Source organism: Drosophila willistoni (genome assembly GCF_018902025.1).
Source record: "Drosophila willistoni isolate 14030-0811.24 chromosome 2L unlocalized genomic scaffold, UCI_dwil_1.1 Seg139, whole genome shotgun sequence".
Lineage (NCBI taxonomy): Eukaryota > Metazoa > Arthropoda > Insecta > Diptera > Drosophilidae > Drosophila > Drosophila willistoni.
This window is the reverse complement of record NW_025814046.1, coordinates 2,337,963-2,361,048: the sequence shown is the minus strand read 5'-3', so window position 1 is coordinate 2,361,048 and position 23,086 is coordinate 2,337,963. Positions and strand designations below refer to the sequence as shown.

The following is a 23,086-nucleotide window of genomic DNA, read 5'->3' as shown; positions in this document are numbered from 1 at the left end:
CCTATAAATTATTTTTTACTATATGAACTTATTTATTAACTAATTCATTTAGTCTAACTAAAAAAACGAAAAACTAAAAAAAAAAAAACTTAAATCAAAAAAAGGCAACAAAAAAAAGAAGAAAACAAAAACATACCGAAATCGAAATCGAAATGGTCTCCTATACAAGCTTCCACGATAAACAAAAGAACAAACATCTTTGACTTCGACTATAAGTTTCCAAGAAACTTTATTTTAAAACAAAACAAAACAAAAACTAAATGTGTTGTTTGCTCCTTTTTAAGTCATCTTGTGATTGGACTTAAGTTGTTTATTTATACACAGACAAACACACACACACTGACACCGCACACTCTAAACACTCTATAAATCTTTTTCTAACTTCGAACAAAACAGACAATCAGACAGCGACAGCTATGGCGATTGATGATGATGATGAAATTAAATGGTACCAACTACAGAATCCTTTTTCTCCTACACACCAAGAAATCCCCTCAAAAAAAATTAAAAAAAACCCGAAGAAAAAATCGAAAACAAAAAAACTTAACTTGTGATTTTAACTGCAATTTTTACACAACCAAAAAAAAAAACAAAAAACAAAACAAAAATCATTAAAAAAATAACTCTAAAATCATAACTTTTAAATTAGACATTGTTAACAGAAAATTAAAAAAGGAAAGGAAAAAAGCAAATAAAAATAATAAAAGAACAAAAAAAAAAACACTCGTCAATTAAGTGATATTTAAATATTGGTCTATAGCCTAACAGTTGCAAGGATTATATATATATATGTATATATACATACTTATATATATATATATTGTCTTACATAGGTTTAAAACAAACAAAACGATAACGATTGATAACGAAATAGCAATAGAAACCTCATCTCAATCATCAGCCGTAATAATAATAATAAAAAGAAAAACCAAAACAAAAAACAAACCGAGAGTCACAAGGAAAAACAAAACTAAACAAAGAAAAAAAACATAAGAGAAGCTTTAATTTTAGTTGTCTTCAAAATAATATTAATACAATAAAAAAAAAAACACATAATAATAATTGAAATAAACGCTTTTAGTATCAATCGAGAGGCTTAACAGAAAGAAATTTAATTTAGTCATAGAATATAAAGACAATAAACTTAAACAAAAAAACAGAAAAAATTGAATATTAATAACAAAATCAATTTGCAGAAAAGAAAAACAAAAAACATTAACATTTAGATATTATTGAATTCGTATGTATAGCCGCAGTATATTATATATTGTATAATGATCCTGATCATAGTAAATGATGTTGCTTTGCTCCCATAACCAAAAAAGAAAAGAAAGAAATAGCTAAAATCTGGTAACGAAGAAGAACAAAAGACCTATGCATTTATATAGACACACATATATATATATACTATATGTGCATAAATTTGGATTGGCTAAAATTTGAGTTAAAATCTCTTCTCTCTTTACGTTCAAATATTTATTTCCTCATAAGTTAGAAATTCTTGCCTAAAGTAAAATCAAGTTAACGTTTAACCCAAAAAGTGAATGAAACATAAAGAAAAAGAACACTAAAACAAAAAATGCTCGTTGATATAAAAAAACAAAAGTCAATTATTTTTTAATTTCTAATTTGCCGCCTAAAAAATGAATAAATACAAGAACAAAACAAAAATTTAAAGCATTCTAAGTAATGAAAATAAATTCTTAAGTGGCATAGTTTAATATATAAATATATATATACATATATAAATAGCTAAGCCCTTAAGGCAATGGATCAAATCAAATTTGCATATATTATACAGATTTTTTGTTTATTTTTTTGTTTATTTTTCTTTTTTTAGCCTAATCATTAATTTTGGCCATAAATTGCCTCTCGTTAAGGTTGGTTAATTTGATTTGATCCGCCAAAAACAAAAACAAAAAATTGTTAACAATTTGTTGAAGAGAAATGTGTAAAAAGAAAAAATAATAATATTAAATTATAATAATAATAATAATGTGACACACAAAACATTTTGAACCGAATCATATCAACAAAACCAACAAACAAACAAACCAAACCAAAAAAAAAACAAAACTCTAAACATTTGCAATTAAAACAAGAATATATATATATATATTTACTCGGGTACAAAAACAAAAATGGAAAAAAAGGATAAAGAAAAAGCAAAAAAAAAGAAAACAACAGTAAAGAAATATTCGTTTATACAATATTTACTGTCTATATAATCATTATATACTAAAAAAAAACACAAAAAAATGGACAAATTATTAAGGGGTTTTGTTAAATCTAATTATTCGTATGTTAATAAAAACCAATTTCTGGACTACATATATTAACTTTTGTTTTCTGTATAAATTAACTTAAGTAAACTATATTTAGGATCTTTATTATTGTTGTTGTTGTTGCTGCTGCTGTTGCATTAGTTGCAGCAAATGTTCCAATTGTTGTTCAATATGCAAAAGTCGTCTTTCGGTCATTTGTTCCCTTTGTTGTTTGATTTCCGTTGTTGATTTTTTATCAATCACAGCTAAAGCCAATTTAACTGTACGATTATCAATTTGTGAACATTTGCCCGACAATAGAGAACAACAACAACAATTGCTGGGCATCAATTGCAATGGTGGATCAAGTAATTTTTTCTGTGCCTGTGATGGATTTGTGGCCAATGGTTGGAAATTGGCCAAACCATTGCCATTTTGGCCAGATTTTAATGGTTGCAATTCATAGGAATCATCGGTTATGGGTATAAGAACTTTATTGCCATTATTGGGCAATATATAGATCTGACGTATGGTTATATAATTGGGATAAATATTGAGCAAACGTCTGCATATACTACGAAAAGGTTCAGTTTGCACTATAAAGCCAGCACGTCCATGACGACCAGTAAGGACACGTTCATAACGTGTTAGGAGATTCGTACGACATATAGCACCATTCAATTCCGCTTGGGCTTTGATGGCCTGAAAGAGAGAGATCAAAATGCTATAGCTTGCCAACTCAATAGAATTAAATTTGCTTGCCAATCACTCACCTGAGTATCACTTACAGCCAGACCGTTGAGTAAATTGAACAACACAATGGTCATGAAGAAGACAAAGAGTAAAAATATGAAATATGTATAAGGACTGCCGCCGAATTTAAGTGAACCAGCATCAAATTCACCCGTCAACATCACAATGGTCTTAATCAAAGCCTCCATGGGCACCGAAAAGGTATTAAAACGATCATCATCTGCCTCATCCTCACCACCCTTTTGGCCACTTGGCGTTGCTTCTTTGGCATCTTCTTCTTGCTTGCCAAAGAGTATATAGAAACACAAACTAAAGGTCAACACAAATATCGAATAGAGGGCAAAACTTTTGATGAAACTACTGGAAACAGCTCGCAACATTAACATGTGCGTGGATATGGATAAAACTGGCAAAGATCCCACAAGTAGACAAAATTCCAAGGCCACCAGCAAGATGGTAAAAACAGCCAAAACTCGTTGCGTCTCCTTGTCATACGAGGCCTCCATGCAGGTGAATATGGAGAGTATAATCAGAGTCACTTCCATCACATTCGTTATGGACCAAAAGTGAAACACTGGCGACATTACAAATTGTATAAATTCACGTATCAATAGATATATAATACCAATCCAAGAGCCAAGACCAAATAGAGCCGTCAATGCCTTGTGTTCACTCTCATGGAATTTCAATAGAGTGTGGGTTATAATGCATATGGTGAAGAGGGTATAGAGCAGGAAATTCAAATAGAATATCACCGACAAGCGATGCCATTTTAAGAACAAAAAACTTGATATCAATGGATGTTGTAGCAAATGACGAAATTCCTTGGTCTCAGCCATATAGGCTATGGGGGACATCTCATCGTGCAAATATTGCAGATTTTTACCACTATCCGGTTTCTCTTGACGCATCAGATTCTTGTAGTTGATCATTATCTCGAAACCCTCAACACCTGGCTTCTGGCCATTTGTGGTAATGCAGGAATCAAAATGCTCTTCCAGCAATTCCGGAGCCATATCCTGTATGGGCAGGTCCTGGAATACACTCTTGGCTCCTATATAAGCACCATGACGCAGTAAAGTCTCTATGGCCTTTTGGTTTCTATATTTGACAGCATAGTGTAATGGCACTTTACCGCCAGCATCTTTCTCATTTATGTCCACCAAATCGCTGGCCAAAAGTAACTCAAAACAACGCTGATAATCACAGAAATCATCCAAAGGAGGCTCATTCAGTCGTCCAATCACTGAGTTAAGTAGAGATGAATTTGGCTTTAACTTCAAATTGGAATCCTTGAGTAATTTGTCCAAGGCCCGCCAATTACCCCATATGATGGACAATTCCAGATGAGAGCTATCAATCCTAATGGCATCCGTTGCCATTATGGCCTCAAGGGCTCGTTGTTTACCTCGCTTGATGGACTCCATTAGCAAGGGTGAATACTGTTCTTGTTGCGTGTTCTTTGAGTTGTCAGCTAGGCCACTTTGATTCAAGTGATATTCACCGAATTGTTGCTCAAACTGTTGCTCATCTCCGTCTCTGAGTGTGCGCATTAGCCTCTCCACATCGATTTGTGGACCACTTTCACGTTTCTCAGGCAACTGAAAGTCTGGATATTGTTGCTCCAGCATCTGACGCACTTGTCCATTGCGATAGCTATCGATATCCAATTTGGTTTGGGCCAAAAAAAGCAATATTAATTCTTGTTTAATAGACTTGATCTTGTTATTCCTTAGCACATGATGCAATGGTGTCATTTCTCCCTGATCCACCACATTGGGTGAGGCTCCATAGTCCAGTAAAAGTTCCATACACTCTCTTACTTGGTTCACATTCTCGGCATTGAGATTTTTGGCCAATGAATTCAGTGGCGTCAAATTGCCATATTTACGATCCACTTGTACTCCGCTATGTCTCAGTAAAGCCTTTACATTTCCTGGATCTCGGGAATCGGCAGCATAGTTAATGGCAGCTTTGTTTAGTTTCTGATTAATCTGTGTAAAAGAAAATGAAGGTTGTTATCTCTATCTCTCTCTCTTTCTGGCTGAAACTTACATAATTCACATTGCAACCATGACTTAGACAGGCTTCAATGAATTGGCCACAATTTGGCTTCGATAGAGCCTTCTCGTAAATGCTTATATGACGCTCATCCTGTAAATTTGGTCGAGCTCCCATTTCCAGGGCAGTGTGAAATTCACGTAAATCATGTTTTTCCAAGGCAGCACTCAACTGCGCCTGCGGATCAATAAATCCACAATTGTTTAGATCCATTGTGCTGTAAAATGGTATAAGAAGGTGAGGATAATATTAGATGGTTTTCTATGGATAAGTTGGATAATTTCTTTTAACTTTTTAATTTAAAGAAGTTCAAGAAAATTTGATACATTATCTACTAAGTATTTGACCATGTAAGCATTTGTCATGTTTACGGCTTAGTGTCCATGTTCTTCACGGAGTCTTAAGTTTCAAATTCGTTCCTGCTTAAAAGTATAGCAGAATAGTAAATCTAAATTCAAATGACATCTGTAGCACCTAATTTCTTTCGAGTCTAGGATTTCTTTAAAAATATAAAGCTTAAATATTTCAAAAATCATTCAGAAGAGAAGTACTAAAAGTGTTAAGCACCGATAATAGATACATATATGTAAATGATATAACAAACAAAATATAAAATATAAATATAAAATAATTTTTACTGTGCTTTTGCTTTTGCATTTGTTTTACAATTTAATCCATATAAAGCAATCATGCAGATTAAGATACAAGAAAACTTACAAAGACCAAGAAGTATTTATTTTAGTTTTCAAACTTATTTCTAGAAGTAATTTTCCACATACATAAATAGATTGTTTTCTTTATCAGTAACTTGTTATATGCTTAGTTCTAATCTTAAGAGGCATAACTTTTTTTGGTCATTTTGGTCACCTTTATTATTGTGAATTTTAAAAAATGTTGTCTGTGTGGCCCGCATTGTTTTGGTTGTTGTTTTCAAGTGGCTTGACCCCAAATTGAAAGGCATTTGGCAGATGGTATTTACCTTGTAAAACCTTGAAGCTTCACTCACTGGGCACAAGCTTCACCGCAGAGCCCTCAAACAAAAAAAAGAGCATCCGCAATCATTTGACAAAAGCTTCATGCTACGTTGATTTTCACGAGCTCTGGAGAAGGCGTTGAATGTGGCATTTCTGTATGTACCTGAACCCCATGATTACAATGACCACAATGATCATGATGATGATGGTCAAGCTAAAGTTTTAAGCTGCCCAACAAGTTTTACCATTCTAAACTGCTCAGAGTTTAAGCTGAGATTGGGTTAATTAAAGAAAGCCAACTTAAGTGGTTTCTGTGGTCTCCAAATTTTTGAAGAGCGGGAGTGTCGCAAAAAAAAAGCCAAATAACTCCTTTATAGATATCTAAACTACAAACTGGTTCTGATTCTAACGATCATAAAGAATAATTATAAATTAATCGACATATCAATATCAATTAGCAATCAATTTGTTACGCTTTATGCTTCAAAAAAATTTCATGCCTAAAATATTTGTATATTTTTTTGCCTTGAGGGTGTTGAATTTATTGGCGGCTTTTTATTATATTTTTTCGTAAATTTAAAGGCGGCTTCTTCTCTGTGTTCTGGCTAATTCCATGTTACTTTTGTTCTCTCTATTCTTTTCTTTCGTTGGCTGTCAGTCAGTCAGTCACTCAGCAAGTTCTTCCTAAAATGTGTGAGAAATCGTCTAATCGCACATAAGACTTTTTTGGCTAATTTGAATATTCTGCAGCTGCTTGTATTCGGAAACAATAGTTAATGTTAAAAATATGTTAAAAAACTTGTATTCCCAATTAGGTTTCGATTAATAAGATGTCTGTGTGTGTTTGACCCCCTCCTGGGAAGTTATTGTTAAGATTTTCTTATTATAATCCACTCCCGTTTGTGTATATATAAAACCCTAAAGCTGATAACACTGACTCATGGGCAATGTTCTCTGCGGGGAATTCAGATAAGAAGTTCAAACCAAAGTCGCACAATCACTTCCATTAATTGGCTTAATATTTGTCTCTGTATACAACTTCACTCCCCTCCCCTCGTCTTTTTCACACACCATCTCAATTACCTTTTTACACGAATTACTTGTATTTGGCTTAGCAATTAACAAACATTTCAATTGTTTGCTTTGACAATATACATACCAAAAAATGGCGTAAGACCAACTCAAACTAGGCAAACTGACTACTAATTAAACCCGGTTCAAGTTAAACAAAAAAATCTTTATACTTATATATATTTGAAAGTTCTTTTCCTCTTGGCAAAAATTACAGCTCCATCTTCCAACTGTGTCTCGTTGGCCCCAAATCATTTCCATCGGATGCAATTGCGCCTGGCATCTGGTCCAACCTGTTGAACAAGTTCCCCCTGCAGCATGCAATTTACAGAAATTCACAAAAAAAAAGCGGAAAAATATATAAAAAAATAACAACTTTTAACGGAAGTTTTTGCACAATACTTAAAGACTTTAAAATTCGCTGTACTTTACTTTGTGGTCATATTTGTGATGACAAAATGTACTTGTAGTTAGCAAACTTGCCTCAGACCTTGTATCTACTTGAATAAGGCTGAAAATATAGAACCTATTTCAAACTTGGCTTAGCCACAACATTTCTTGTTTAATATTTCTGTGGGACTCAGATATTTGTTAGTATAACTTTCTTTGTTAAAAAATGCTTAAAAAAGTTACGAAAAAGTGTACAGTTATGCCCAAAAAATATCGGAAAAGTTATATAATATGTAATACTTTCAATTTTCTAGACTAGAATGTATTTTCAAAATTATTAATAGTCAATCAATCTAAGAATGCAATATATGAATGAATCCAAAAATGGAGAAATATATATAAAAATACTAGAAACCCTGCCACGCTTCGCTGTGCCAGCTTTTGAAAAATTAAATCTCTCAAGTTAGATCAAACTGCACATGGTGTGCGAATTTTATTATAATAGGTTAAGTGGCTTAGGAGTCCATTGAGGACAAACATTGTGACACGAGATTTATATATATTAAGATAAATGTGTTAAACTTCTATGTTCACATTCACAATGTCTGGATAGTGAAATAAATATGAGTCAACTAAAAACAATAACATAACAAAGAAGCCCTTAATAAAGTCACATCTTATCCCCCTTTTCAATCCAAAAGAGGCATATTTTTCTTGTACTTCTATTGCTGAATTTAAGTATGTAATTCATAATCAAAATTTACACCTCTAAAAACCATTAAAAAACCAACAGCTATTTCAAAATCGTCGCCTAGATTTAACATACTTACAGTCATAGAATAATTTTCTTTACTTTCGTTTGTGTTTTTCGTTTTTTGTTTTTTTTTTTGACAAGTTTATAGCTTTTAAACTTAAAATTATTCTTTATTTCCAAAATACGTGATGCCTGCCTGCCTTATGTCTGGCAAAAAGGCGTGACCGGATCGTGGCATGTAGTATGTAGTATGTAGTAGTGAGATCGTGAGATACTTGAGAAGCCGTTCAAATCAAATTCAAATTCCTCTACATGCACCAAATGTGTGCTTATATAAGACGTCTTGTTTATTGGCAAACTAATCAAAATAAAAAAAAAATTTTGAAATTTTGTTTATACAATTTATAGCAAGCCATTTTTATGCACTTTAAGCAGAACAACACACAATGTTTACTTTTCATATGAAAAGCACAAAGGAAGAAGTTGCCACGATGGGGTATTAAGGCTTAATGACTTATGTATACCCTTTCGGTGTTTTTTTTTAAGCACTTGATAGATTTGACTTTGCTAGTATGTTAGAAATTTAAACTTTACACATTAAATGGTAAAAATTATATAGACTAAAATTGTGAAACTTGTTTTTTAACTCTTTATTAATTTAACTCTTATTTAAGCATTGAATATCTCAAATTTATTGTTTTAAAACGCTTTCGAACATTGAATACAAACAAAGAATAAGAAATTTTTTTTTGTTTACAAATTCTGCTTAATAATGTATAAAAAAAATTTAATGTTTCCCATTTTTTTTACATTAAAAATTTCCTAAATCTGTTTGCTATTAATTTTGCATATAATATGCCAATTTTTTAGATAGAAAATTGTTTTTTAAATACTATAAACATCAAGTATGTAGAAAAAGAAACTAAGAGCCCTTATAAAATCTATATCTATATAGAGTCAAAATTTTGGAGCTTTTTATCAAAATTTATTTTAAATTCATCGTTGGACATACGCCAACAAAATTTACGATTCCTAATATAATGACCAATTCAACTCCAAAAAAATAACTAAAAATTATTATTAATGTTAATGTATGTATAAAAATAACTTTAGCTAAGCAACAAATACCAACTGCTGTATAGACTCGACTACAAATACTCTTCCTTTTCTCTCCATTCGCTTAGGTAATATGAGATTTTATTCTATGACTAACGGATATGTATGTTCATAATAAAATGTTGCTTCAGCAGTTTTTCTAAAACAAGCAAAGCCAAACAGAAAATTTATATACACATACATATATGCAATTAGAGTTTCTTTTATATATAAGTTTTTTTTTTGTTTTTTTTTTAGTTTTGCCGAAATTGTCATCATAAAAAAACTTCATAATTAAGATGGATGTGGGTTGCTTATGGTTTTGGTTGAGGATGAAGCATGACTTCATGCTGAACGAACTTTCAAGTAGCATCCGCCAAATAAAAGCTGAATGGAGATATAAAGAAATGTTTATCTGAAAACACAATACACACACACACACACACACACACACAGATGCGTATGTACTTTCGCATATGTTTAACTAAAGTGGCTCTATATATATACAAACGAAATTATATAGTACATACATATATTTCTGTGCACTTCATAAACAATTGACTCGGCCTCTATGTAGAGCAAAACGTTTTAACAATAACAAAAAAGAAACAACAGAAAAAACAACAACAAAAGAGAGATCATGTACACACACACACACGACACACACACACAATCAAGAGAGAGAGATACTGAGCACATTTGTTCATCGTTTTTGTCCGGCAAAACTTTTCCAACAAATTTAATTAAAAGGGAAGCTAAACCAATTCATTTAAAGCCAACATGACGTATGAGCAATTAACACAATTGATATTAAACTCAACTAGATATACATACATACATATATGAAAAAGAATATATATGCATATAGGCCTCACCCTTTTTTAGGTACTAAAGCTACGCCTCTGTCTACCGTAGCTTTTGATTCGACGATTGAGCAAGAAAAAAATATGAAATGAAATAAAATAAACTAAACTCTTTTTTTTTTTTTGTTTGTTTGTTCTTCTTTTTGGGCGGAGCCTAAAAGCAAATGCAAATGTATATGGGTTAGGAGTACGTCTAGCCACAAATAGACTAATCAGCATATTATTTAATTGTAATTATGGCATAAATCATATGCAAATTGTGTATGTAAGTTTAATTGAACGGAAACCCCAAAAGTTCATGCAAATCGGTAATTGAATAAACTCGAATTAGGGGCTCAATTCGAGGCTCATTTAAGTGACCATTACTTACGAGTAATGGTCGAATATGCCATTAAAGTTTTCAGTTTTAGATTTATGTATATACCTTAAGAGTCGACTCCTAGTAGCTACTAGCTAGTATAGACTTAATTTGTAGTTACTACACAAATGTAAAATTATTGCTTATGCCGAATGACTAACTAGAAAGTTAAGAAAATTTAAAAAAAATGTTTTTTCTAAACACATTTTCTCCTTTTTTCATTGGAATACTTTGTCACTTTTTTAAGTCTATTGACCAACAACACAATTCTCTATATAAAGTATTGGGTATTGCCATTTAAGGGCAACCCAACAATCATGTTTCATTGCCTTCTGCCCACTGGCACAACAAATTTTATTTGAAAAATGATGTCACTAACTTTTAGCTTAAAGCCAAAATTTCTTATAATCATTTATCAAAATGCAATTCAATCATAACTTTTTAATTTTTGGCATCATTAGAACAAAGAGGTGTATATAAGTTTAAAATTGCTTTTTTATAGCCCTGGGGGGGTGGTGGTATCTGCAGTTTCTTAACCTTGACTTGTCGTTTGATGACTGTTAAAACTTGTTTTTATATATCGCGTATAACAGTCATTGCTGCTGTCGTGTGGGTTGCGGTTTTTTTTTTTTTTCTTAAAACATTCATCTCATTTTATGTATTATTTTCTGCATTACACTAAAATGATTCACCAATGAACGTTACTGAAAACATCCACGCCGTTTTCAATATTTAAATTTCTCTAAGCTCGTATCACACACACTCATCACTTGATTCACTTAAGAGATATATTGTCGCATCATCTTTAACACACTTGATTTGCATAATCTTTCAGCTAAAACAGATGATTCATCATCTTATACCGTTTTCGAAAATTCCCCAAAAAATGCAACACAAAATTAATTTTTGAAATTTTAAGCGATAGATTTAGCGAAACACTTTACTTTTTTTTGGATGCTTCCTCCGCTGTATCGACTGCAATCCACCAGATCAAAAAACCGACTGAACTGTGAAAAACTCAACTCCGGGTCTCAAAGCTGTGCCAGCAATATCAATGACGAGAAGAATAAGGTTTACTATCACTATAAAAAACTTGTGACTAACTTAGACTAAATTAAAACTTGATATTAGTCAAATTTAAATGGAATCCTTTTCCTTAGTTTGTATCCTGTGACATAAAAAGGACTATAATATTACTAGCGGTAATTTGAATATTGTACTCTGTGATCACAATTTAATGAAACTTGAATTCGCTTTGCTTATATGAATGAGTGAAACATTGCTTTACCTCACTTAAATTGGCCATTAAATGTTGCATACTTACAGGCACTGATGTAAAATCAATGAAACGAACTTTAAATTTACATATGGTAAGAAAAACTATCTTAAATTATAAAAGTTCATATACGTGTATGAAAGTCTAAAAACAGGCGATCTTATAACACAAAAACTGAAAAACCTCAGAGTATATAATATCATCTACTTTAGAAACCACACAATCCTCCTTGTAGTTGAATTAAGATTTCAAATTGAAATTTTTCTTGCAAAAATATATAAAGGTCGCCAAGATGTGTAGTGTTGTAAAACGGCAACAAATGGTTTAAAATTGAACTAAAAAACTAAGAATCCTATGGTTCTTCTTTTTATATTTTGTAAGAAACTATAATCGATTCATGTATGATATTCATTATTGATTACCAAATGAATCACTGATTATTCCCTAATGATTTCTTAGCGATTAATGATAATTATACCTCAATGATTCATTATTGATTCCATAATTATACTTTAATGATTCCATAGTGATTCCTTAATTTTTCATTTATAATGATTCCTTTATGATTCTTTAATGATTCCTTATTGATATCATTAAGATTTATCAATGATTCCTTAATGATTACATAATGGTTCAGAAATTATTTCTTAATGATTCATTTATGAGTAATTCATGATTACCTTAAGATTCCTTTATGATTCCTTAAGGATTAGATAATGATTGATTAATGATTTATTTAGGAATTATTGAAAAAGTCATCATTCATTCAGAAATGAATTAATTTATTAAAAAATTATTAATGAATCATTTAATTTATTTTCGTTTTAAGTGCCAAGTTTCACTACCTTACGTTGCATTAATTGACTTGCGTTATTTTCGAAACCCAACCATGTGAATAAAACCATTTTGTTTTGTACTTAAGTGCCTTTTAATCTATCGTATACAGAATAAACCCTGAAAGTATTTCAATAGTTAAAATTAAATGCATGTGATGAAATGGAAATGTTAAAAGAAAATCGAAAAGAGTTTTTTCAAACCAAACAAAAATTGATGATACGTTAAAAATATAAAATGTCTGTGGCGGCCTCCACTTTATTTCTGAAGTATTTCAAAATTGGAGCGTACGAAATCAATCAGACCCACTTTCGAGGACAACCAATAGGCAAGACTACCCAATATGAGAGTTTTGCATATACGATCCAACATAAAAAGACTGAAAAAAGAATCAATAAATATAAGGTCTGAAAAATATGCTGAAATATAACTTACAATTTAAGTTGAATGCGTGCCTTGGGCAATGAAGTGAGAGGTTCTTTCATAACATATTGACGACCGCCCAGCATACTAATCTTTAGATATTCATAATCATCCACATCATCGGTATTGATTTTGAAACTGTAAAGTTATAAACATAAATTAACTTGACTTTCTTAGGGACTATTTAAGTATTAAACTCACTTTTTCTTATCATCTTGATTGATATCATTGTAGATCTGTTCGAAATGCGTTGACTTGAAATCCCATTGACGTGTGGTAAAGAATTGCAAGACCTCCAAGCCCACAGATATTTTATTTTGTACACGAATCATACTGAAATGGTACCAGGATTAAATATATAGTAGGGTCACCTATAATTTTAGTTTCACTTACAATCGCCTCTGGCCGAATATGAGTAGAAGAAAATCTATAAAATAGGCCGGCAACCACATGAACATAACACAACAAAATGTATGATAAAGTTTATTCGAAGTCATATTGCCATCGGGATACCAGAGACCCGCCTCGAAAGGATATTTCTTGCCCAGATCTCGACCAACATCCATAACCCAACGCCAAGTACGTTTCTTTTGATCCGCCACAGTCAGATTGTACACGGGAATCTGCAAAGGTCTAAATAGAAAAATCCCAATTTAGTTTAAGTTTACTTAATATAAGCTAATTTTTGTAATGCCCACCTCTTTTCCACACGACTATTATGATAGGGTATAAGTATAAGCCCATTAATGGCTATATCAACTGGTATAACTTCCGATTTTAAATCTCCATTGACTATCATGGAACGTATAACACCTTTGCCGGCGCCAATTAAAACGCCAGTGGGTCCATTCATATTATCCACCCAGCCGGGAAGTGGTTCTGTTACTGCTGGTGTAACTAAATTGATGTTGAGTTTAACAAGTTTATTAGTTTATCATATGTAAATATGATCTATAAACTAAAGCTAACAAATGGAATGGAAAATAAAACAACAACAGACGAATACAAAACAAAAAACCTACAAAAAAGGAATGTTTTTATTTATTTGGAACCTCATTTTAGCTACTATAACTATGACTATTTTGACTATATAGTAAATAAATGCCTGTGACCCATCCAACAATTTTCAATCCCGCCCAATAAACTCTTTTAAAATACAACAGCCAAAACACCCGACCATTTCAAAAGATAATAGAAAAAGAAGCCAACAATCAGAGTCTTGCAAACGATATCAACAATCCATTGGCTAAAAAAGAATAGAAAATCAGTAAAGGAAAGAGAGTAACTCAAGGGTAATAATAGTTACATCTTCATATGGACACGAGCCTTGGGCAGATCCTCATCCTTCTCTTTGAGTATAAATTTACGTGCTCCCTTGGCACAATTGATCATATACTCCTCTTCCGATTCTTTGACATCCATATTCATATTGAAACTATAACAAAAGGTAAACAAGTTGAAGACTTATCTAGACACTGAAGAAGTTTTTGTACTTACATTTGCTTATCCTGGTCATTTAGATTCTTCCACAATGAGCCATATTGTTCCGAACGGAAACACCAGGCATTTAGTGTGAAGAATTGTAATACACCCAATCCTGTAGAGATTTTCTCTTGGACTCTCAGCATGCTAAAGACAAAGGGAAACATTGTAAATTAATCATCAAATATGCATAAAGACTTGTAAAACTTACAATCTCTTTTGTCCTAAGATTAGCATAAGGAAATCCAATAGATAGGCGGGCAGCATATGGAACATAAACACATTGAAATTATGATAATATTGATTGGTTGTCACACATGGATCTGGATACCAGAGGCCAGCATTGAAGGGTATTTGCTTATTGATACGTTTGCTCATCTCCACCACAGTGCCCATGGTCATTTTCCGATGATCGGCATTTGTGATATTATAGACAGGCACTTGGCCGGGTCTCTGTGCTTGCTTATTGAATTCATAGGGTATCACAATCAGGCCATTGATGGCATAATCCACAGGTATCACCTCAGCCTTGTTTTGCTGATTGACCAAAACTGAACGAATGACACCTTTGCCGCAGCCAATCATCAGTCCTGTAGGACCATTCAGATTATCCACCCAACCTTCTAAGGGTTCATAGGCTGCCGGCGAGACTGCAGGGAGGAAATTCAGAGAAAATACACAAATTAACAAATGTTCAAAAGGATAATTTGGATCAAATTTCATTTAGGTTCTACATACCGTCCCATGATGATAATCACCGTAGCCATAGATATGTGTTTATATGTGTTTATGTGTGTGAGTGTGGTGTGTGTTAAATGTATGTAAGTGTAAATGAATGTGAAATGTGTGTGAGTGTTATGAAAGATTTAACCAATATGTGATATAATTTTAAGCATATAAGGATAGTCTGGATAGGTTGATAAAGGATAAGTTTTTCTTTTTAATTTACAAAGAATTTTTGTCGAATTTTTCTTAACGATAGTATCCTAATTTAAGGATAAGTTAATTAAGGATATTTTCTGGAGGTTTTCGAATTCTTCTTATGATAGGTTTATTTAGGATAGTTTCATTTAGGATAGGTAAATTTAAAAAAGTTTTATTTTTATTTACAGGAGCTTTTATTGAATTTTTCTTAGGCTGGGTAAATTTAGGATAGGTTAATTTAGGATAGAGTAATGAAAGATAGGCAAATGGGATATTTTCAGGATATGATTACGAATTCTTCTTAGGATAGGTAAATTTAGAAAAGGTTTATATAGGATATGCTAATTTGGAATAGGTAAATTTAGGATACACGTAGGTTTATTTTGAATTTTCAGCAACTGATCATTATCGAATTCTGTTTATGGTAGATCATTTTGGGAGAGGTTTCTTCAAAATTTTGAGAAAGCAGTTTTCAAATTCTTTTAAAAATAGGTAATAAAGAAATATTAAATATTTTTAGAGGGTAATATTCGAATTCTTTCAATAATTTTTAACAGATTGCATAAGATCATTTAATTACAAAGATTTTCCGTATAACTTTACGTAATATAATTAAAAATTCAATTTAAAAGTTATACTAAAATGTTTTGAATTCTGAATATTGTCACAATTATAAAAGTTTATAAAAATTTAGATTTTAAATATATATTTTAAGTTTGATTTTATAAAATTTCAGCAGATTTTAGGATTTCCTTTTTGTTTAATTGTGTAAAATTTTTCAAAATTCAAACCGTTGAGTAAAATTTCGATTTTTAAAATATAATAGTATCAATATTTTTTGATACATGTTCTCAATTTTTAATCCTATTCAAATATACATCGGTTGCATTTAGAATCGTTTTTGAATTGAAAATTAATACAAAAAGGCTATTTGAAAACGAACCAATTAGATATAGAATAAAAGGAAACTAGGTGTCAATGCCGATTCATAAAGTATAATTTCAAAAGAAACTATAAAAGTAAATTTTTAAAATAAACTTATTGTTAGCATAAAATTTAAGAAACTGTTTAAATTTTGTGTGTTTGTAATGTGTAACTTTGTTTGTTTTGTTGTTGTGTTGTTTGTGTGGTTCCGTTTTCTCTTGTTTTTTCATTTTCTTTTGTTTTTTGGCTCTGGATCAACACTTAACACTTGGAAGAACACAAAACACTCAAGGGAAACAAAACGATATATTATTATTCTTATATTTACAGAATTGCACTTAATGAAAACATTTAACAAAGAATTTAAAGCCACCAAGAAGAAAAGCGAACCTAAGCAAATTGAAAATTGAACTGCATCATCATATGCTATATATAAAACTTCATCTCAATGGCCAAGCATCCGCGATATAAGGCCATAGGACCAATAGCATAATGAGCCAACGATAACAGTTTTGCACACACGATCCAAAATGTACATGCTAAAAGAGGTATAGAAAGTTATATGTTTTTATATCAAAGGAATTTGGTTCATCTCCACTGGCTTACAGCTTAAGCTGGAGTCTGGCACGTGGCAAGGAGTCGGGTGATTCTTTCATCAAATATTGACGACCGCCCTGTACACAGGATTCTATATACATGGGCACTGTCTCCTCGGGATCCATGTCCATATTGAAACTAGAATAATTTTCGCTAGTTTAGCTTTCCCTTTTTTTTTTTGCCTTCATTCATCAATACTTTACTTCTTTCTGTCCTTGTCGTTGAGCATTTCCCATAGTGAGGTATAGGCATCCGATTTGAAGTACCAGGCACGCATGGTGAAAAATTGAAGAACCTCCAAGCCCACCGATATGCGAGTCTGCACACGTATCATGCTAAGGGACAGACACATTATAGTCTCTCAATGTCAGCCAATTCAAACGTCACACACACACACTTACAAACGCTTTTGGCCCAAGAGAAAGAGTATGAAATCAATCACATAGGCTGGCAACCAATGGAATAGTATCACATTGATATTATGATGCAATTTATTGGTGGTAATGCAGCCATCAGGATACCAAAGACCCGCCTCCATGGGATATTGATAGCCAATCTTTTTGCTCAACTCAATGACCTCACCCCATTGCATTTTACGATGCTCGGCAATGGTTATATTATAGACTGGAACATCCACAGGACGTTCGGCCAGTTGACAAAACTGATAGGGTATAATGCAGAGGCCATTGATGGCATAGTCCACGGGTATGGCTTCCGATTTGAAACGCGTATCAATCAGCATGGAACGTATGACTCCCTTGCCGGCACCCACCATTAAACCGGTGGGGCCATTCAAATTATCCACCCATCCGGGTATTGGCTCATAGGCCGATGGTGAAACTGCATTTTGGAGTAGGGGAGTAGGAGATAACAATGATCCAAACTCCTTTAGGCACAAACATTGAGTGAAGCAGCCCTTACAGGAGCAGCAGCAGGAGCAGCAGGAGTTCGAGCAGCAGCAGCAGGCGGCAGGCAGCAGGCGGCGGGGGATATTTAAAGCGGTTTTTCTCTTTTGATTTTGCTTTTGGGGGAAACGGGGTCTGGGTGGGGGGGTATGGTGCCTGGGTTATATTTGATAAGCAATTTGTAATTTCAAGGAGCTATGCAGATTTTCTTTTGTGAGCTTGTCATATTTGTTTTGTTGTTGTTTGCTGTTGTTGTTGTTGTTGTTGTTGTCGATGTTCTTGGCCAAAACTTTTGTTGTTGTTGTTGTTGATGTTTGTTTGTTTGTTCTCTGATATTGATGTTGGTATTGTTGTTTATGTTGTTGTTTTTTGTTGGTGTCACACAGAAAAAGCACACGATAAAAGGAAGGAACATAAATCACAGAAGCATTTAACACAAAAAACCCAAAACATTTTAATAAATTAGCAACAACACAAAAAAAAAGGCGTCGAAAAAGCAACACAAAAAGTAAATAAAGAAGAAAACATAAAAAAAGTGACACAAAAGTCACACACACACACACACATTTTAAACCAACCCTGGGCACACCCACTTAATGGTCTCTTGACCCAAAGCTAACTCTAAAGAGCTGTAAAAATTATATACACAGCAATTGCTATGCATATCAATTAATGGTAATGGTTATGTATCACCTCTCCGTCCCTCACAACTCTCTACCTCCGCTCCTCCTCTAAAAACAAAAACAAATAACCATGGACCGTGCTAAAAGATTTGACAGCTTGTTAGCCAAACCATCAAGTTGGCCAATATTGATACTTATGGATTCTTAGCCAAAATGCAGGTCATTTAGGCCTTGAACTAATCCAAACAAAAATGAAGAATAAGAAAAACCATTCATTGACTATGCTAATTTACATATATGTAATGATGTGTTCTGCTTTATTGGCTGAGAAAAACTAAACTGGTTTTTGGTTTTAAAGGTTCTTTGCTTTAATCTAACAATTAGATATCTCTCAATGCGTTGTTGCTATATAGATTTAAATTTGTTTTCGAATGGAAATTTTTTTTTTTTTTGTCTAATGACTGATGGCTGAGGAGAGGTTATGACCCAGTTAGAATTTTATTGTTATTAGCCAGTACATAACTGACTGTGAGTACATACATTCTGAAGCGACTTCATATGATAGATACATATGAAAGAAGTTGTGTTAGCCATATACATATTTATTATGGCCATTAAGCAACTGGTTCTTAAAATTCGTTTTTATGTCATACGTAAAGGTAATTTATCAAAAGTGTTGCTAATTAGTAATAAACTCTACGAATCTCACTGATGGTGATGTACAGATGGTTTGTACAAGTCAATTTAATCATTTCTTGTGTACTTAATTTTCATAATACAGATTAAGAATGTTGGACAAGTTAATGTCATTCAATTTGCCTTTTTTTGTACTCTTTAACAGTGTTGAATAATCAGAATTGATCGATTTTGTATTGAGTGTATGAAATGAAAACAATTTGACAGCTAAAAACATAAATAACTAGTGTTGGATAATTTAATTGAAGGCAACTTTTAAAGGCATTTTTCTTACAATCATATTGATTAAGTTGCTGAATTAGATCCTCAAAGTATGTCATAGACAATCGAGTTAATCGTTTTTGAAAAACTCTTATTACATCTTGGAATATCTTATTGTTAGAGCTAACAAATTGTCTTTAAAAATCCTTTTAGGTACTGATATGGACGGATCCAAGTGTGTGGGGTAGTCCTAGGGGTATCCAAAATGGCATTTCAAATAATTCTAAGCTTTTATCGGCCCTTCATAACCACAACTAGCGAGTCTTCATAGTAATTATACAATTCCCATTAATTAGCATACTAAGAAAGTGCTTTCATCGCAAAAGTATTAAAATTACTGAACCATAAATCTTGATTTTTTAATCATTCTCTTTCTGAAAACATTTACTTGATAGGTCTATGGATACTTAACTTCTAAAACTACTTTCAAGGTTCTAAAAAAAATTAATTCTAAAGACGAATATTGGGCACTTAACGGGTCTAATTTCAAACATTTTATAGCCTTTGACAAAGGCGCACACAGAATTCTAATTAGAGGGGAAAGCTATTTACAATTTGCCCACACTCCCTTGACCTTAGATCCTGCCCTGTACTAATTTACTAAATTTATTTTAATATTGGTCAATATGTTGTGTAAATTATAACAAGGTTACATTTTTTTCTGTTATCTTTGACAACGTATAATCTTAGGTTTATCATTTTAAGATTAATTTTAAGCTGCTAATCTCAAATATTCAAAGGACAACATAAAATCAAAGTAATTTTAAGGCAGTTGTCAGTATCACACTTAAATATTTTCTGACCCTTTTTGTCTTTTACGAATTTAGAAATAATTTTTAATTATTTTCAATTTTTTTTTTTTTTTAATACGCGTTTAGGAGTTAATTGCTTGTTAAAATCTTTAAAAAGATAGGAAAATTTACAATTTTGCAGTAAAACAAGTCATTTTTGTTTTGGGTTAAAAAGGCGTTTCATTTCTATAAATCTTAGTTTAACGATATATTTATGGCTTTTGGCTTCTGGAACTTGTTTGACCGCAATCTGGGCAACTGAATTGATACTTTTTTGTTGTCGTAAACATATGTCTATTTGTTGTTATTTATTACAACATATTTTAAACATTTCATGAAGTACTCACCTACCCCTATAAATTTCTATCTGAATATTGACACAAATATTCTATACTTAAGCCCCTTTTAAATAAATTTATACCTTTTCCTAAGCTTTCTCACATAGAAATTCCTAACTAAAATTCAATTTCAACAATTGAAATATCTAGTCAACATAAATAAAAAATTTATAATTGCAAAATATATTGGAAGCTCGGTCAATAATTTAATAAAATTCGAAAGTTTTGCAATTTGCGTATTGCAAATGATCATTAGTTTTTGTATGTACAACATTTTTTTTTTTTTTGGGTAGATTTATGGACAACAGCTGGCCAAAAGATATAAATACATTAAAAATATTGGTAAGCAAATTGCCTTAGGGCCATAGATATGAAGCTAAGCCAAATTAATTGCATAGCCTCTTGACCCGGCTAAGGTGCAAAACGAGATATTAGTTTGGCGATTGCAAATTGCCTGTTTCAATTTCCACAAAAGAAGTCAGGTGGCTTTTTTTGGGGGAAATAGAAACAAACATGTTTTTGTTTTTTTTTGGCAGGGAAATAGCAAAGCGCAAAATAAAAATTGTAAAATAATCGCAAAATAAATGTCATTAATAAAAGAAACAAGCTGCCACAGTGGCAAGAGGCAAAGACCAAAGCCAAGCCACATAAACAATATGCTTATATACCTACTAACTAGTATATATACTAACTCTCCCCACACAAGCACACACACACAAATGTCCATGTGTTGGTCGTTTTGCGTTTTCAGCTACTTACCAATGCTTGGACGAGCTATGATAACCGGCATCGTTTCGTAATGATCGCGCACCAAAAGTTCAGCCAAACGTTTCGAATAGGTGTAGGTGTTGGGATGAGGCTTCAACAGATCGGGTGTAATGGCATCCAAAGTCTTAACATCCATCCATTCGGCCAAACGCATTAGATCTTCTGGTTTATGGGGAAACTCATAAACCTTCTCGTACATAACCTCCTGGTCGCAATTGCAAAATGCCGTCGATAGATGAACAAAGGCCTCCAATTGTTTCATTTGCTTGGCCACATTGAGAGCACGTTGTGTGCCCAACAAATTCATATCGATGGCATCACGAAGATTGCCCTCCAGCTTGAGAGTGGCAGCCATATGGAATACAATGTTGGTATTATCAACAACATGCTTCAAATTGTCACCACTGAGACCCAACACTGTAATTAATTACGGAAAATTAGAATGGAAACTGGGTTGTATTTTGTGTTTTCTTTTTAGACTTACAATCATAGGTCACATCTCCCTGGAAAATGGCCACCTTTTTCAACATATGCGGACGCTCATCCTTGATACGTTGGAAAATTGGTAATTTGAACATCTCTTCCAAACGAGTCTCCGGTGTCTTGCCACGCTTGGGACGGACAATAATAATGACCTCCTTGAGTGAATGACATGAGTATAGCAATTTCTCTAGCAACACTTTGCCCATAAAACCGGAAGCTCCAGTTATAAAGATTGTCTTGTCCTTGTAATATTCTTGCACTGGCGATAGATCCACAGTCATTTTGATTAGCTAAAAAGAGAAGACGCCAAAATCTAGTTAGTTAAACTGTATTAGCTTAGTTCGAATAAGGAATTTAGGGGAATTTGCTCCCTTAAGTATGCAATAGTAGGAAAATTTGCCATTTGAATGAACTTTGAAATATCCTGTTCATAAAATAAATGCTTCTTAATAAAACTATTGTTTATAGAACAGATTTGACTACACGGGAATCAAAAGATCTGCTTAACTTAAAAAGAATCTATTTTTTGCCAGTCTAAAGCACACTTTAGGGGGCCCATTTCATTTATTTAATCCCCCAGAACCGCCTTTAGTTGTCAGTAAGATGAAAACAAAAACCTGAGACCCAGTGAACCAGTTTTCCTATGACGCAAAAGTCTAAACGTACTTTCATTCTCTTTCCATCACTCTAACAATATCCAATTCAATTGACACGTTTACTCAATTTATAATATTAACAGCATTCTCTCACAAGTTATTTCAGCAAAAGATCATGTAAAATCATATATGGTGATAATGGGAGAAGAATTGCTAAGATGTGACGGTAATTTGAATTATTTGATTTACTCACTCACTCTAGCTGACTCTCACATTCCGGGAAAGCAAAAACCAGTCAAGAAAAACCAATTGCAATAATCGACAGACGATAATGTTGCAAGAGTAGTAGCTGGAAAAACTGGGCTAATTCTGGCCAAAGAGTTGTGAACTCTCCACAAGTTGGTTTCAATCGCGGCACGCGTTCAATGCAACCTGCCTGGAGTTGCTGCCACAGCTGAGGTTGCCGTCGTTTTCTGTTTCTGTTTCTGCAAACGGGTTTCGGTTGTTTGGTTTCTATACGATTTTGATTATTGAATTATGTAAGGTTTTGTTTTTTTTTTTGTTTGGACAACACTTGGATTT

The 23,086-nt window shown here is 32.8% G+C and overlaps 2 protein-coding genes across 2 annotated transcripts; both read right to left on the bottom strand.

Moving 5' to 3' along the window:
• Positions 1-2,196: 2,196 nt before the first annotated feature.
• Positions 2,197-11,571, bottom strand: LOC6638489 (transient receptor potential cation channel protein painless). The gene is made up of 4 exons (XM_002061385.3): positions 11,528-11,571; positions 5,073-5,295; positions 3,038-5,011; positions 2,197-2,966 (listed from the first exon to the last, which is right to left on the bottom strand). Exons 2-4 carry the CDS (start codon positions 5,289-5,291, stop codon positions 2,391-2,393), a joined length of 2,769 nt encoding a protein of 922 aa, XP_002061421.1. The 5' UTR covers positions 5,292-5,295; positions 11,528-11,571; the 3' UTR covers positions 2,197-2,390.
• A 1,328-nt stretch (positions 11,572-12,899) lies between these two features.
• On the bottom strand, positions 12,900-22,189 carry LOC6638359. The gene is made up of 15 exons (XM_047009528.1): positions 21,910-22,189; positions 21,417-21,842; positions 17,445-17,883; positions 17,247-17,378; positions 17,053-17,181; positions 16,894-16,985; positions 14,810-15,248; positions 14,614-14,745; positions 14,423-14,551; positions 14,289-14,362; positions 13,815-14,013; positions 13,510-13,749; positions 13,318-13,449; positions 13,129-13,254; positions 12,900-13,072 (listed from the first exon to the last, which is right to left on the bottom strand). The coding sequence occupies exons 1-15, from the start codon at positions 22,187-22,189 to the stop codon at positions 12,952-12,954; spliced, it is 3,090 nt and encodes a 1,029-aa protein (XP_046865484.1). The 3' UTR covers positions 12,900-12,951.
• Positions 22,190-23,086: the final 897 nt, after the last annotated feature.